This window comes from Alexandromys fortis, unplaced genomic scaffold (assembly GCF_014885135.2).
Source record: "Alexandromys fortis isolate MF-2015 unplaced genomic scaffold, M_Fortis_MF-2015_v1.1 scaffold_47, whole genome shotgun sequence".
Classification (NCBI taxonomy): Eukaryota; Metazoa; Chordata; class Mammalia; order Rodentia; family Cricetidae; genus Alexandromys; species Alexandromys fortis.
Window position 1 is genome coordinate 5,855,146 of NW_026067957.1, and position 17,773 is coordinate 5,872,918.

The following is a 17,773-nucleotide window of genomic DNA, read 5'->3' on the forward strand; positions in this document are numbered from 1 at the left end:
ATATAAATGCCCATGTCACCCCTGCCTGATTTGTAATAGAGAACATTTCCAGAGACCCAGATTTTTCTGTGTCTTCTCTTGGTCACTCTCCTATCAAAGATAGTCACTATTTTAGCTTCTACCAACTGGCATGAATTTTATATAGAAACTAAAAAAGTTTAACCTGAAAATGTTTTTAATTAGACATCTCATGATGAGTAAAAATGAACACACTATTATACATAACCAATGAGAATACAATGTGCCGTATAAACCAACTAAGAAAGTGAACAGAGCCAGGTGTGGTGATGCACGCCTTTAATCCCAGCACTTGGTGAGGTAGAGGCAGATGGATCTCTGTGTGTTGAAGGTCAGCCTGGTCTATAATCTCCACAGTGAGAGCTACATAGTAAGGCACTATCTCAAAAAAGCCAAGGGAGGGAGAGAAGGAGGGAGGAACAGAGGCGACAGGGGCTGGAGAGATGATGGATCAGTGGTTAAGTGCACTGGCTACTCTTCCAAAGGTTCAGGTTCTATTTCTAGCACCCACTTGATGAATTCTAATCATTTATAACTATAGTCCTAGGAAATTCAATACCCTTTTCTAGCTTCCATAGGCACCAGGCACACACACTGTATACAGATACACAAGCAAGTAAAACACTAATATATGTAAAAAAAAAATGCTATTTTATTTTTATTTACCTTTGTTTATTTTTCAAGACAGGATTTGTGTTGCTCTGGCTGTCCTGAAACTCACTCTGTAGACCAGACCGGCTTTGAACACACAGAGACCAACCTGCCTCTGCCTTCTGAGTACAAGTATTAAAGGTGCCTGGCCATAAAAATTATTTTTAAAGCAGAAATTAAATGAACCCAGATAACCTCTGACTACTAACCAAACTGCTATCCAGCTAGATGTTTATCAGTGTGGACCTCACCTCCTGTCTGTGCTACAGAGAAGGTTCACATGACTGGGAACAGCTGGCAGGAATACAAAGGCCAAGTGAGAAATGAAAATGCAGACTCCACAGTCAGAGAGAACTGGGGAAATTACTTCTCAGCATCTCAATTTCTTATGATAGGGAATACAGATCACTTATCATGATTCCGTGGGAAGGTATATAAAACAATCATTTAGTGTTCAGAACACAACAGGTGCTCTACAAATGATAACTATATATAATCACCTGTCCTAGAGCTAGGTAAAGATGCTAAGGCCACAGGCTTCCGTTTCCTCTTAATGTCACGTGAACATGGTGGTCCCCAGTGTACCTTCGCCTGCCTGCAGAAACAAAAGGAGAAAGAAGATGTTTACTCTGTGGTACTTGTTGTAAGACACTGTACTGTCCAGACGAAATCTCTGACTCATACAGATGTATGGCAACAAAACAGGCATCATCTTTTGTATGGCAACAAAACAGTCTCTGGACAGACTTGGAATTAAGCAAAGCCCACAATACATGGCACTCTCAACTTTTTACCAGAATTCAAAGAAGCAGATATTTAAGTTTCAATAAATATGTGTTTCATTATGTGATTTTTTTATACCATGCTTTCACATGAAAACTCTAACTGCAACTGAGCTAAATTCACTAATGAAATACCTATTCCATATGATAATGCATCGAAAGGGTTAATGCCCTTCCTGTGAACAGAGACATTTACACAGAATTATAATAAGTTAATTCTGCTGCCACTAGACAATCTGGATTTAAAAATGTTTGTTTTTTATCTATAAGTGTTTTGTCTGCAAGTATATATGTATATCCTGTGTGTGCATGATGTCTGTAAAGTCTGGAGAAGGGAGTTGGATCCCCTGGAACTGGAGTTACAGACAGTTATGAGCCACTCTGTGGGTACTGGGGATCAAAGTTGGGTCCTCTTCAAGAACAGCAAGTGTTCTTAACCACTGAATCAATTCTCTACCCTGATAATCTGGATTTTTAATATGTGTTTATATCACAAGTTAAATTTGGTTCCTGTGACTTTCAAAGATATAAATTATGTATCAATAACATGTTCCACTGCTAGGATATTCAGTTTATTTCACAAGTAGCGCAACCAAATGCTCTACCCTAGAACACAGATTCTCTGGAAAACAACAGACTTAAGACTGAAATAGCCGACACAGTATCTTAGTTCCCCAAGTCCCTGACTTCCTCCTTTTCTGCAGTCTGGACAGACTGCCCCTGATAAAGCTGACTATCACTTTTATACAAAGCTTTCCTTGAACTCTGCAGGGATTACATGCCACGAATCATTATTTGACTGGTGAACATACATCATGCTTCCCTAATGAGGCTTAATCTCCTTGAGATTAAGAACAGGGGTCCTGAGAGCAGGGGCCATGTTGACACTTCTTTCTTAATTATTCAATGATCTACCAACCTCAGCACAGGGCAGGTGATGGTCCTTATTAAGTATATAGCAGCCAGAACTTACAGGAATAAGAATTTTAAAAATCAAATGGTACGGCGGGCAGTAGTGATGCATGCCTTTAATCACAGCACTCAGGAGGAAGAGACAAGTGGATCTCTGTGAGTTTGAGGCTAGCCTGGTCTACAGAGCAAGTTCCAGGACAGGCTCCAAAGTTACACAGAGAAACCCTGTCTCTGGGAAAACAAAACAAAAGAAATGGTAGAAAGAATGAACCCTAAAAAGTCGCTACAAATAGCAAATTTTATGTTATTTATATTTTGGCACAATTATAAAATAAACAGCTGTCACCCATTAAAGAAAAGGAAGTAGAGCTGGAGAGGAAGATCAGGAGTCAAGAGCACTTGCTACTCTTACAAAGAATCAAAGTTCTATTCCCAGTACCTACCTCAGGTGTCTTATACCTGCCTGTACTTTCACCTCCATGGGATCCAGGGCCCTCTTCTGACTTTCATGGATACCCACATATATATGTGTACATGTGCCTGCACACATGTCTGGTGTAGCAGAACACCAAAGGTACACAGGATTTCTGTCTGGATGAAAAGGCAGTAACACTACAGTATTGTGTTTCTGATCCAGAGACATGTACAGACCAGCGTTCCACCTCTCCACAAGCAAGGGCCCTAGCTGGGTCATGCTCTGCCACAGGGACTTCAGGTGTGCATTAGCCATCTTTTCTCTTCACTGTAAGCTTATTAAAAAACAAACATGACAGCACACATGAGTGACCTCAAAAATTCTATGAGGTAACTTCTACAGCTAAGAAATACCTTCAGTGAAGTGGCTGGATACAAAATAAACTAACAAAATTTTTAGTAACCCTCCTATATACAAATGACAAATGGACTGAGAAAAAAAATTAGGGAAACAACACCCTTCACAGTAGCCACAAATAATATAAAATATCTTGGTGTAATTCTAACCAAGCAAGTGAAAGACCTGTTTGGCAAAAACTTAAGTCTTTGAAGGAAGAAACTGAAGAAAATATCAGAAAATAGAAATATCTCCCATGCTCATGGATTGGTATGATTAACATATTAAAATGGTCATCTTACCAAAAACAATCTAGAGATTCAATGAAATCTCCATCAAAATTATAACATAATTCTTTACAGAACTTGAAAAAATGATACTCAACTTCATATGAAAAAAAAATCTAGGATAGCTAAAACAATACTGTACAATAAAAGAACTTCTGGAGGTATGACCATTCCCGATTCTACTACAGAGCTATAGCAATAAAATCCGCATAGTATTGGCATAAAAACAGACAGGTTGATCAATGAAACTGAATTAAAAACCCAGACATAAATCCTCATACCTATGGACATCTGATTTTTGATAAAGAAGTCAGAAATATATAACGGAAAAAAGAAAGCATCTTCAACAAATGGTGTTGGATGCCAGCATGTAGAAGAATGCAAATAGATCCAAATCTATCACCCTACACAAAACTAGAGTCCAAACGGATCAAAGACCTCAACATAAAGCAGATACACTGAACCTAACAGAAGAGAAAATGGGGAACAGCCTTGAACAAACTGGCACAGGAGAAAACTGAGCAAAACACCAACAACACAGGCACTAAGATCAACAATTAATATCTTATTCTTTCAAATGGTACCTTTGAAACCGAAAAGCTCTGTAAGGCAAAGGACACCATCAAAAAGACAAAATGGCAGTCTACAGAATGGGAAAAGATCTTTACCAAACCCACATCTCACAGAGGGTTGATTTCCAAAATATATAAAGAACTCAAAAAAACTAGCCATTAACAAACCAGATAATTCAATTCCAATAACCCAATTCAAATCCAATTTCAATTAAAAATAGGGTACAGATCTAAACAGAGAATTCTCAACAGAGGAATCTCAAATGGCCAAGAAGCATTTAAAGAAATGGTCAACATACTTATCCATCAGAGAAATACAAATCAAAATGACTCTGACATTCCATCTTACACTTGTCAGAATAGTTAAGATAAAAAACACAAGGATGTTGACCAGTCACTGCTGGCAAGATATAGAGCAAGGGAAACACTCCTCCAGTGCTGGTGGGAATAAATGCAAACTTGTACAGTCACTTTGGAAACCAGCATGGTGGTTTCTCAGAAAATAGGGAAACGACCTACCTCAAGACTCAGCATATATCCAAAGGATATTCAATCATACCACAAGGACACTTGTTCAACTATGTTCATAGCAACTTTATTCGTAATAGCCAAAAACTAGAAACAACCCAGATTTCCATCAACTGAAAAATAGATTTAAAAAAAAAGTGGTACATTTACACAAAGGAGTATTACTCGGCTGTTAAAAACAATGAAGTCATGAAATTTGCCAGAAAATGGATGGAACTAGAAAAGAAAAGATTATCCTGAGTGAGGTACCCCAGACCCAGAAAGACAAACATGGAATGTACTCACAGGTGGATATTAGTCATAAAATAAAGCATAACCATGCTACAATCCATGGGTCCAAAGAAGCTAAGTAACAAGGGGGGAGGACTCAAGAGGAAACTGTGAAAGGGAAATAGAATAGACCTCACAGGCGGATGGGGGTGGGAGGTACACAGAAGGTAGGGAGGGCATGGGAACAGAAAGAGGGGAAGGATGGAGGTGAGAGTACTAGGAAAGACAACTGGAATCAGGGGCATCTTTGGGATGAGCGAGAAACTCATGTGCAATGGAAACTCTCAGGAATTTATGAGGGTGACCCTGGCTAAGACTCCTAGCAACGGGAGATGCAGAGCCTGAACTGGCCATCTCCTGTAACCAGGCAAGATTTCCAATGGAGGGACTGGGACCGCAACCCAGCCCCATTATTTTTTGACCTATAATTTGTCTTGCCTACAAGATATGCTGGGGTAAAGGTGGCACAGAAATTATAGCAGTGATCAACCAATGACTGGTCCAGCCTGAGACCCATAGCAGGGGAGGAAGCCCACCCCTGACAATGCCAGGAGGGCCAGGACCCAGAAGCTGGATAGCCCAGAGACCTAGGATAGAACCAAACATGACCAGAAAAAATAGTCAATAAAATGATTCTTAACAATATTCTGCTGTACTCATAGATCTGGTGCCTCATCCAATTGTCATCTTTTGAAAGGCTTCAGCCAGCAACTGATGAGAGCAGATGCAGACACCCACAACCAAACATTAGGTGGACCTCAGGGAATCCTGTGGAAAAGGGGGAAGAAGGATTATGGGAGCCAGAGGGTAAAGGAAACCACAAGAAAACCCACAGAATCATTACCTTGGGCTCAGAGGGGCTCATAGAGACTGCACTGCCAACCAGAGAGCTTGTGCGGGACTGACCTAGGCCCTCTGTGCATCTTACAGTTGTGTAACTTCTTCTTCTTGTAGGGCTACTAACAGTGGGAGCAGGGGCTGCCTTCCCTCCTATTAGGTTGTCTCATCCAGCCTTAATAGAAGAGGAGGTGCCTAGTCTTACTGAAATTTGATATGCCATAGCTGGCTGATATACAAGGGGGGAGGGTGCTGTCCTTTTCTGAAGAGAAAGGAGGAGTGGATGGGGAAAGGGACTGGGAGGAGAGGAGGGAGGAAGGAAGGGGAAACTGTAATCTGACTAGGAAAATAATTAATTAATTATTTAACTTTAAAAAGATAAAAATAAAGTTTATTTCAACCAACAAACCCATCTCTGGTAAGAAAAAAAAAACAAGCAACAACAACAAAAAACTCACCAACTTCCTTCTCAGAGTAAGTATTGGGAGCAGTTCTTAGGTCAGGACAGTAGGGAATGGGGAGAGAGATAGGAGAGAGAGGGGCAGCAGATTCTGGGCTTCTTCCTGGCAAGGTTCACTTTTAAATCTTTTTTTCAAAAGATAACATAAAAAACATTACTTTAAAAACAGCATTTACAGCTAGGCAGTGGTGGTAGCACACACCTTTAATCCCTGAACCTGGGAGGCAGAGGCAGGTGGATCTCTGAGTTTGAGAACCACCTGGTCTACAAGTTCCAGGACAGCCAGAGCAATACAGAGACACCTTTTTCAAAAAAAACCTAAACAACAACAAACAAACAAACAAAAAAACCAAACAATCCAGCTTTTAGGGGACTGGAGAGATGATGGTTAAGAAGACTGGTTGCTCCTGCAGAAGACAAGATTCAATTCTCAGCAACCATTTGGCAGCTCACTACCATTGGTCACTCCAATTCTAAGCAATCAGAAGCCCTCTTGAGGCCTCCACAGGTACTGCATACACAATGCACAGATACACATGCTGGCAAAAAAAAAAAAAAAAAAAAAAAAAACCCACACATAAAATGAACAGATTTTCTGAAAACTGCTGGATGGCAAGTGTTAGGAGACAGATGCAGACTTTGCTGAATGGCATTTATTTATATCACATCCATCACTTTCCAAGCTCTGCATGCTTATGTCTGTAATATGATGAAAGGCCCACATTGCCAACTTACTTGTCTTACATTTTCAAGGAATATGCTTTAAGTAAAAATATGAATTTGTTAATGTACCAAAATGCTTAAATTCTAACCACTGTAAATGAAAATATAGCAGTTATAAAAATACTTTTTTTAGCAAATGGAATTAAGTACCACTTATTAGAGTGGGCATTATATGTCGGTAGGGGGCTACTGTGGACTCACTGTAGACGTCAGAGGGGTCTGCACTCTCCTGCCCCATCTCTGCCGAGCAGCACAAAGACTTGAGGGTAAATGCTGCTGCACTAAATGATCTAAACCTGTTATTGCTGCTGCTGTGGTTAGAGACAGGGTTTCTCTGTGTAACAACCCTAATCCTTCTTCTAACTGCTACCTGGAACATCTAACTCCTTTAACTTCTGGAACTCTCTCTAGTTACAGCTGAGGAAAAAATGGAAGATTCCCAAGCAAACCAAGCAAAAAAATGTTAGGTGATCATTTTGCCTGATTATAAAGTTTGTTATTTCTCTATGAATTATTTCTTTTGACTCAATAGTTGTTTTGTGTCTTCCAACATTAGCTAAATTCTTCCTGAGCACCTACTATGTGCCACACACAGTACTAAACACTAGGAACACAGTGATGAGCAGATCTTACCTTCCAACCAAGTCTGATCTGATTTTCTGGGAACAGAAAGTGAGTAACACAGAGACTGGAGTGTTGAGAACGAGAAGGCATGTGCAGTCCTAAGTCTCAGTATAAACATGCTTTCCCTCTTAGAACACGGAAGCCCAGCCCCAAACTAGAGAACTGCTTCACAGGAGGTAGGCCAAAAACATGAGAGATTTTGTTCTATGTCCCTTCCTTATCAGGAGTTGAAGAAGGAACAAGGAAAGGTCAAACTATGACAAGAGGACAGCAAGACATGTTTCTCTCTTTGGTATTAGGGGCATACTGGCTTGGGTGTTCCAAGGTCCAGTGCTTGGGAAGAACATGACAAAAACGAAGGAGAAGGACCCAGAACAAGCCAGAGGAGAAGCTGAGTGCTCTAAACACAGGGAACCAGAAAGGGAACCTGCTGGCTCGTTTCTGGGGGGCTTGGGTTCCTCTGGAGACGGCTGGCATGTGGACAGACAACTTCTGTTTCCTGCCCAAGCAGTTCTGGTATATGTGTGTGTGTGTGTGTGTGTGTGTGTGTGTGTGTGTGTGGCTGGCTGACTGTTACAAAATAATTCAAGAGTGGATGTAAAAATATTTTAAGGGAGGAAATAAAAATAAAGAGACTGAGCTCCCACCCACATTCACTTATGGGGATCTGATTCTTGGCTTTTCTTTAATGTGTTGCTTACCGGTGTGTGCTATTTTATTTTGTGACAGTCAGTCCCAGTCACTCAGAACAACAAAACAACACATCCCATTCATAGAAATGTGAGGTAAGAGTCAAGTTCACTGGCCTGCAGAGCCCTACCATAGTAAGAGAGGCAGAGGACTTACAAGACCTAACCAGAGATGTGAGCATCCCTGTGCTACAAACCGCATGTGCTGGGGAAAGGATTATCCCAGCCACTCGGGAACAAGGACAAAGTATTTAGAAGTTAGACCTGTGTGTCTAACAGGTTAAAACACCACTCCTGACTGTATGATAAATGGTTACTGGAATCATGTAAGAAGCTTTCATAAAGTAGACACATCTGGCTAAGATCTGCATTTAGTATACAGAACTGGTAAAAGTGTTACTGTGAAATGTGTTCCTAGGTAATTCTGACAGCACTGTGATAGCCCAGTCACTAACAGAGGTTAAATCTTAGGCTAGATGTTAATTAAATAAATATAGGTTTAATAATAAAAATATAGTTCCCAGTCTAGACACCAAGAACCCAAAGAGAGAGCCTGTCTCCTCTTGCTACATTTCATCTGCCTGGTCTCAGGACTATCTGCCCACAGGTCAGTGAGTACTTGGCGCAGGCAGTTCTTTCACAGTATGAATGTTGGAATCCGTATTTCTCCTACTGGTGGCACAGTCTCCTATTGTGAATTGTGGCAGCATTTGCCACACTCACATAAAGACCAGGCCCAACACTTATTATATACCAGCACTAGGGAGGCAGAGACAAGTGAATTCCTATAGTTCACTGGAGGGTCAGTGAAACAGCTCAATGGGTAAAGGTTCTTGTTGCCAAGGCTGATGACCTGGATTTGATCCCCAGGACCCACGTGGTGAAAAGAACCAACTCCCACAAACTGCCCTCTGACCTCAACATGAGTGCTATGGCACAGATGCCACAAGAAATAAATGCAAAAAAAAAAAAAAAGTGGCAAGCATCTGAGGAAGACGCCAACAGTGATTTCTGGATTTGATGTTCAAGCAGTTAGACATACACACATGCACAAACATGCACACACACCACATAAACATGCAACCCTCCACACACAATACACCAAAGAAGGGAAAGGATAGGAAAGAGGAATAATTATTAATAAATAATACACTTTAAAAAATATATTCCTTCATAAGCAGCCAGTAAATTCTTCTCCTGTGAAGGTGAATGGTAAGATTAACAATTAATGAAAAGAGAACTCGTTATATCCTCATATAAACACAGCATTCCTACTTTATTTTTTCTGCAGAGAATGAAGGGTCAGGTGAGCTGCCCAAACTGTGGCGTTACTTAGGAAACTGGGCGGATTACTATGTCCCAGGGGCAGGAATGTACTTTTAGGGGGAAAAAATACTTTGAGAGAAATACATGCATGTTTAATAGAACCAGTGCTGGCAAAAAAATAACTCAAGTGACTGCTTCTGGCTTAGAACAAAGATACTGCAAGTCGCTCAGAGGAGCAAAAGCAGTCTTTGTCTGCCAATGGCAAGCTAATCTAAGGAACAGTTCACCTTCAAACTGCTTGTCTTTAAAAGCTATGAAAAAGTTCATTTTTGGTGTTTGAAACAACAACAAAAAGAGGCATTTGTTTGCTCTATTTTCTCCTTAGGTAACACCTGAGGGATAATGGGTGTTAGTGAGCACCAAAGGTCATATAGCATATATCCTAATTATTCTCCTTAATTACAAATTCATTCACCTCAATTTTTTTTTTCAACAAAAATTTATGGAGGCTTGCCCTGTTAAAAGTCTATGCTCGAGGCACACAGGGCAGATTCATGGTGAATGAATCAAGGAACAAGTCAAGCACTGGGTAAAATGAGGGAGAGGAAAATTACATGTGGAGAAGCAGGAAGAACCCTGACTCACCTGTGATCGTATCTTCAGGGTCCTGGCATTTATTAAACACCTAGTTGGGGAAAGAATTTCCTTCACTGACCTGCACAGGCCTGTGACACAAAGGGGACAGACCCACTTCACAATTATACAAGGAACAACGTTCAACTAGCAAGAAGAGACCCTGACAACTCCCTGATGGCCTTCCCTTTAAGCCTAACCCTTAGCAACCTGTGGCAAAGGGCTAACAGCATTTAAAACTGCCTCTAAGTTCTTCCCTTGGTGTGGTCAAGGCAGGATGTCACCCACAGGAGCAGAATCACCTGGCATCCGCTGGGAAGATATATATTACAATGGAAGGACAAACAGAAACTGCTTTCATCACTCCACACATGCAGTAAGACGGCAGCCACCCAAGAGCCCCTGTAAACAAGCCCCTTCAAAAGAAGCAGAAGATTCAAGAACTGTGTGTATACAGCAGGAGGGTCTAACAGGCGTGGACAACCTATGGACATATATGGATACCATTACAGAAAAACCCTTCCTCGCACATGGCTGAAACCAAGACACTAAAGAGTTGAGTGGGGGCTACTGTGTCACAGCAGCCTAGACAGACAGAGGACTAATAAAAGGTTCCTTTCCCCAAGCCCTGGGGTAAAACCTGAGGCTGTTTATTATGGCTCCAAAGGTCAAAATTAATAGCATGAATTGAGTCTTCTTCTTGCTCTTTGAAACTCCTTGTCAAGTGGCATAGCCAGCTGGGCACACAACTCTGATATGCAGATCATAATGCTTGTGAACAGATAAAATGAATTACAATGAGCTAGGCCCATCATATTTCAACTCTCTAATGGGTAGGAAGGTCCCTCTTTCTTCCCAAGCACTGTCCAAATGTCTCTTCTTAGAGTCAACTTGAGGCCACTTAAGGCCCTGAAATCTGTGCAGCATCTCATTAGCAAATAAGTCTGGAGCCAGCTCAAAGGTCTTAAAATCACCCTAAGAATAGGATAGGAAAGTAATCCCAAAATAATGTTGATTGTCAGGCTGCTTAATATTTACATACATTATTTCATTTCAATCCTTGCTAGTCAAGTAAGAAAACCTTTGCACTTTTAACATGTGGAAACTGAGGAACAAACGAGGTTAAGCTTTGTCCAGGTAAATCCAAGAAACTAATCGGAGTCTACCGCACATTACTAATTCCCATGCTCTTAATGCTTTCTGCCCAACATCTCAGGAGCAATGAAAACAACGGGAGATGTTGAGACTTTTTGTTCTCTCAGTAAAATACATGTTTATTATATGAATACATGCTTGGGAATCTGCTATCCTTACTCAGTTGAAAATAAGATTTCACAAATGGAAAAGCTTATTTGCAAGGAAACTGGCCTGTTTAGGGGCAAAAAGGACACTAGAACAGTGTTTCCTATTTCAGAACTTAGAGAATAATGGGAAATAGATGCATTTCCAAATCAGGGGGAAGGACAAAGGAATCAGAGGAATCTAAAACTGCCACAAAGCACTCAAATATGCAAGCCAATAACATGTGTCAGAGGGAAAAGTGACTGGTAGTCTCTACTTGCTTTCTGAAGGTAGTATGTTAAGGGTAGGTTCTTCACAATCTCATCTTGGGGAAAGCTGCCTATAGCTCTGGTTTCATTATGAATTTATCTGCAATACCACTGCCTCTAGCAGAACATCAACCACCCCATCTGGCTGTTTGCAGAGCAACGATTCTTAGTACTACACACTACTACTTCAACAGTAAATGCCAACGCTAGCATGCTAGCAAACAAACTAAACTAAAACAGCTGTATGGAGTTTACCCAGACAGTCAAATGTTTATGCATCCCTCCACGCCTCATTCATCAACTCTGTGTCACATGCCATGCTAGATAACTCTTCTTCACCAGAACAGCATCTCTGGAGCTAATGAAATCCCAGTGGTCTGCCTCCATGACGAATAATGCTCACAATACCAAAGCATGGAACCTGCACCCGTTACACAATAGGTGCCCTGTTAGGGCCAGTCATGAAACCACCAGGACTCTGGGCAACAGTTCTTAACCCTGGTTGCATAGTAGTCACCTCAGAAGCTCAAAGATCACATCAACGCCTGGGCTTTTCCCCAGACCAACAACATTTGATCTGTGAAGGTCAAGCTCAGCATGGATGGTCGTTACTCTTGTTTTTAATTTGTGTGCATGTGAGTGTTCACGTATGTGCTTTTCTGTGTACATTTACATCAGGTGCTCTTATATGTGCATAGAGACTGCAGGTTGGTATTAGGCATCTTCCTCAATTGTCTTCCAACTTTTGAGACAGAGTCTAGGGCTCCCTGATTTGTCTAGAGTGTCTGACTAGCAAACTCCAGGAATCTTCTTGTCTCTGCCTCCCCAGTGCTGAAATTATAGATGCATATTGTGGTGCCTAGCTTAGAGAGAGAGAGAGAGAGAGAGAGAGAGAGAGAGAGAGAGAGAGAGAGAGAGGGAGAGAGAGAGAAGGAAGAAAGGAAGAAAAGAAGAGAAAGGAAAGGAAGAGAAAAAAAATGAGTGCTAGAAATCAAACTCAGGTCCAGTGCTTATACAGCAAGTACTTTAACAATTAAGCCTTCTCCCTTAGTGCCTATGAATACATTTCTTAAGGCTTCTCAGATGACTCCCAAGTAGTCAGGGTTGAAAACTACCACCAAACTGAAGTATTTCTAGAGAGAACCTACAAATTTATTGAATGTTATAACAACCACAAAAATCTCCCTCCTGCCCCTTTCACTTGCCAAATGACACATTCATACAGTCTTACTTTAAATTAGGTCTCATTATTTATTTGCTTATAGTGAAATGCTAAACTACAATACTTGAGGTCACTCACCACACCTTAGTGGCCTCAGCTTATTCTGAAATCCCAAGCTGTATGGTTTTGAGGTGGCCGTGTTCAGATGCTGAAGGCGAGCAGAGTGCAGATGACACTGTCCAGCAAGGAAGGAGCTCGGCTCAGATCCCTGACAGGAGGCACCCTTCAGAGCCCAGGCATGATTATCAGACTCTTTGTGCTCTTAAAGGAGAGTAATTATAGGCATGTGAAAAAAGGGAAGCACTCCCCGAGGAACTCTTCCTCACATGCTTCCCAAGAGGCATGAGGGCCATTAAAAATTCCATGATGAAGAGGAAAAACAGCCTGGGAACAGCCAGGAGGCAATACAGCAAATTAATACAGCAGCCCTCCTCAGGGAAAGCTGTGATAAAACAGGAAACACTTCTCTCTTTGCAAAATAAAATTATACCACTAATGATAACACAGTCACCACACACGCGCACAAATCGTTCTAATGATGGGTGTAAAATTCCCAGTGCTGCCCAGATGCTTTGAAAGACATTTCTTCTTACTACAAATAAAACGGGACAAGGAAAAGATAAAATCTCCATCGAAACACTTTTTAATGCAGTCATTCAGCTGCCTCCTCTCCAGCACTCTGCTTCCTTGCACCTTCTCGATGCAAGGCTTTTGCTAAATGGACCACTCTTCTTAAAACGCATGGTTCCAGAACCCACTGTACACGTGCCCCAAAGTAGAGTTAGACAGGCCCTGTTCCAGTGACCCTGCTGCATGAGGACCCCATCACTCTAAAGGGTTGAGAGCTATCCCTAAGATCTCAGTGTCTCTCACTCATATTTTCTGAAACCTGCAATGAGGATACCTGCTCTGCTCATTCCATAGAGTAGCACCTTCCAGATCTTCTTGTGTTTTTCACTAGGTGAAAACTGCGAAGGAACAGGAGAGAGTATACATACAACACACACAGAATGTGCATACTTGTGGTACTAGGCCAAACAGAGATACAATTTAAAACAAAGAAAAAATTTTAAGGATAAAATAATGAATGCTAACTCAAACATTTTTCCTCCAACTTCAAAGAAACTATCCAGCCTACTAATTTACGACTGCTACCTAAAGACAAGACAAAGACAACTAGTAATCACCACCATCCTCTCTCTTTTGCTTCTAGCAAGAGTTCAAAACAACAGCAGCACTCCCCTGAGCTGCGGGCACTAGAAATTTTCTTAATGTTTCCAGGACAAGCAATACATGCCAGTCAAGAGAGCAACAATAACGACAGAATAACAGGGTGCATAAGTATCATGAATCGAGTTCTGGGTACTGGCCACAGGAAGGCTTCTAATGGAAGAAGAGAGCAATGCTGATGTTGCCCTAAGTACAGTTCAGGTAGCAGACATGGAGGAAGGAGAGCAGAGGAATCCACTCTGTGCACTGGATTTATGTGGTACTGTTCATCTGTCTTCCCATAGAACATGCATAACTACTACTTTATTATCAAGACAAAACAGAGGCATGTTCTTCTTTGGACTGCGATCTAGAAAACCTCCCATGGGCCTGTATTAGGAGACCCACCGCTGTGTGTTGGGGGGGGGGGGGAGCTTTAATCATAGCTGTCAGTTTCCATATCTGACTTTCTCTAGAGAGCTTCAGTTCTAAACTAAAAGCCTTGCACACAGTAGGGAGTCAACAAATGCTGAATGAATGAATGATAAACACATAGCATGATATTGGAGTAAAGGCCTACAGTGGAAGTTTGTATCACCTCCCAATTCCACACTCTTAGCAACACTAAGATCTAGCAGTAGGTTATGCATCAGGGCTCATTATCCTAACTCTTTGTAACTATGTACAAGGAAGAGCTACTTCTTTGTGCAGCTACAGCACAAGTCTATGAGCTCACTTACTTAAGAGCTGACTAATAAAAAAAGCATCAGAAGCTGGGTGTAGTGCCATATCCTTTAATCCCAGCACTTGTGAGGCAGAGGCAGGCAGATCTGTGAGTTCAGGGCCAGGCTGGTCTACATAGTTCCAGGACAATCTACACAGTGAAAGTGGTAGCCTGTCTTAGAAAACAAAACAAACAAAAAACAAAACAAAAGGCATCAGGACCTTGGGAAAGAAATTCTTCATGCTACTAAAAATAACAAGACTGTTAGCTGTTCTATGCACAATAACACTGCTAAGAAATGCTATCATCAAGCCATACCCACTTCCTTGTCACCTGAATTAAGAGAATCCATAATGAGAAATGTGATACATACATAAAGAAAACCTAACAAGTGCCAGGTGCACATGCTGAGATTTATCAGGGAATTTAGACAAGGTTTCTGCACCCTAGAGAAGACAATGGGGTAGGGATAGAATTTTAAATAAATTAGTTCACATATTCACTACAGACAACGGTAAGAATTAGGGAGGAAACAAACAGAGTAACCAGATGGTGCTGCAGATGACCCCTTAGTTATCCAGGGGTTCAAAGAGGATTCCAGACAATGAGAACGAGAGCAAAGGTCCAAGGCAGGAAAGGCTGCCATTTTTAAAGAAGAAAATGAAGCTCCCTAGTACTGTTAATCTTTCCGCTCCGAGAATGGACGGAACTGTATGAAAGGAAGCTGGCCATGTTGGCAGAAATCAGATTATGCAGGGCTTGCAGGTCATGGCAAGGGACATTAATAATGTTCTTTGAAGATGGGCTTTTAGAAGCAGAAATAATGCAAAATATGGGCCAGAAGACATATAAATTCCTCCACCCTCAGCCTGTTTCTGCATCTGTGAAACATCAACTCATCTCTGAAGGATCAAATCAGATCCTGTGCTCATATACTATATAATCTCAAGGGTTAAGAAGAAGAACACAGCATTTTCTAAAAAGAAATAATCGCTACTGGGAGTCAATTACCTGGCAGAGCAGTGTGCAGGGGAACACCTTCGATGAGAAGAGTCAGCAAGAACATCCAGGGAGTAAAGGGGGGAGAGAGGATTAAACTGTGGGGATAAATCAGACTGTTTTAGTACGGCTTCACTGAAAGAGACCTGATTCCAAAGAGCAGCCTACATGCTCTCTTTGACTATGTCCAACCCTTATACCATAAGCATTGATATCATTCAATAAAGTTGTACATTTCTAACCTTATGTCCATGATGTCCCAGCATATAGCAGACAAAATTATTTCATATCAAACAAACTTTTAAGCAATAATCACTTAAATGGCAAAATACAGTACTTCTTAATGGATAGTCCAGGAACTTTTCCTAGTGATTATCCACTAACTATCAGCCTTTTCCCAAGAGGACTAGCATGACATTGCCCTTCCAAGGACACCCCAGCACACAGTGTAAGTACAGTACAAACAGAAGGTGCCTAGACTTAAAATGCCGAGCTAACTGAATCACACTGATTTGCTTATGTTTAGAAGTTGCATCACCTCTGAATTTTGCTAGCCTCCTCTCGAGGGCCATCTTACCTGTCTTATGGGTTACTAGCAGTGCTAACTCAGGTATTGCTTTTCAGGTCATAAAGTCATTTCAGTTTCTCACCTATTGACCCTAAATGGTGACTGAGAGGGTGAGAGTGCAGCCATATATTAGCATATCATCCTTAGCACCAAAATTACAAAGCCAAACAGGAGGCTGAAGATCAAACAGGGTACTGTGCACAAAGCACCTCACTTTATGTTTGCTAGCCTTCTTTGTGCTGTTCCTGCAAACAGTCCTTTGAAAAATGGGTACCTTAATGACTTAAGTCTGAAAGAACTTGAGTGGTAACTTCAAACAGTTTAAAAAACAAAAACAAAAACAGAAACTTAGCTAGTCCACACAGCTTTGCAACTTCAGGAAAATAGTAGAAACCCACGATGCACTGTTCCTCACTTATACATAAGGGATGTGGAGCAAATGATGGGCGTAAGTCCTGCCTTTGCATGCTCTGAAGCAAATACAATCCACACTCTACTTTAACAGTCCCCAAATCTCTTGCATGCCACCTCATGACCCGTTCTTTATCTGCCTACCACCTGTATTACACCAGTTTCTTAAACTCAGCTTTATCCTGTTTCCACAAGATAAGTCTGACACAGTTACATTTTTTTTCTAATGCATTTATTAATATATAACTTAAAATACATAAACTAAAACCATCTCATAAACACACACTGGTTTTATCTTCCACTGTTCTAGTTCATTGTGAAACAAAAACTTCCCAGTGAACTTTGCAAATATAAACTGTGTAACATAATAAAATGCTAAGTAACCCCAAAATAACCAACCAGTCAACCAAAGAGCAAGAGGAAGCCTGAGAAATTTTGCCCATCAGTTTTCATCAATTTCACAGCTAAGAACTACCCTCACCTCTAAGCTAAAAGGGTTTCAAACATATATAAACCTAACAAGAACGACTGTGAGTCACTTTTAAATCATAGACCCACTCAAGGTCTGAGTATAGTAAGGCCTCCACAAAGGAAAAGGAAAAGACAAAGAGGAAAGGCTCTAAGGCCGTGATCACTTCCCCAGAAGGAGCTCAACCTCTGCATCCTGTGCTCAGAAGTCACAGCACAGGATTCGCATGGCAAACTAAACCAGAGACATGAGACTCACTTTATATTTCTTTTTTTTAATTTATTTATTTCTTTATTAATTAATTAAAGATTTCTGTCTCTTCCCCACCGCCGCCTCCCCCCCCCCACTTTATATTTCTAATCAAAGTTCAAAACTAAAGCAATGGGCTCAAGGGTTAAGAGCAAACACTGCTCTTCCAGAAGACTCGAGTTTGGTTCTCATTAGCACTCATGTCAGGCAGCTCCCAACTGTCTGTAACTCCAGCTCCAGCAGATCGGACGCCCTCTGGCCTCTGAAGGCACCTGCGCTTACATGTACATTTATCCACATGGACACATA

The 17,773-nt window shown here is 41.2% G+C and overlaps 1 protein-coding gene across 10 annotated transcripts in view; it reads right to left on the reverse strand.

Annotated features, from left to right (window-relative positions):
* The window catches only part of Gpatch2l (G-patch domain containing 2 like), a 55,287-nt gene that overhangs the window by 12,374 nt on the left and 25,140 nt on the right, over positions 1 to 17,773 (reverse strand). For 3 of the 10 annotated variants that reach the window (XM_050152423.1, XM_050152422.1, XM_050152424.1), the window contains exons 8-9: positions 15,780 to 15,865; positions 1,170 to 1,264 (exon numbers count right to left, since the gene is read on the reverse strand). In XM_050152423.1, coding sequence (XP_050008380.1) covers positions 1,170 to 1,264; positions 15,780 to 15,865 — 181 coding nt within the window. Of the gene's footprint in view, positions 1 to 1,169; positions 1,265 to 15,779; positions 15,866 to 17,773 lie in introns of those variants that run through there. The other 7 variants (XR_007593621.1, XR_007593625.1, XM_050152425.1 and 4 more) reach the window with 3 other exon arrangements.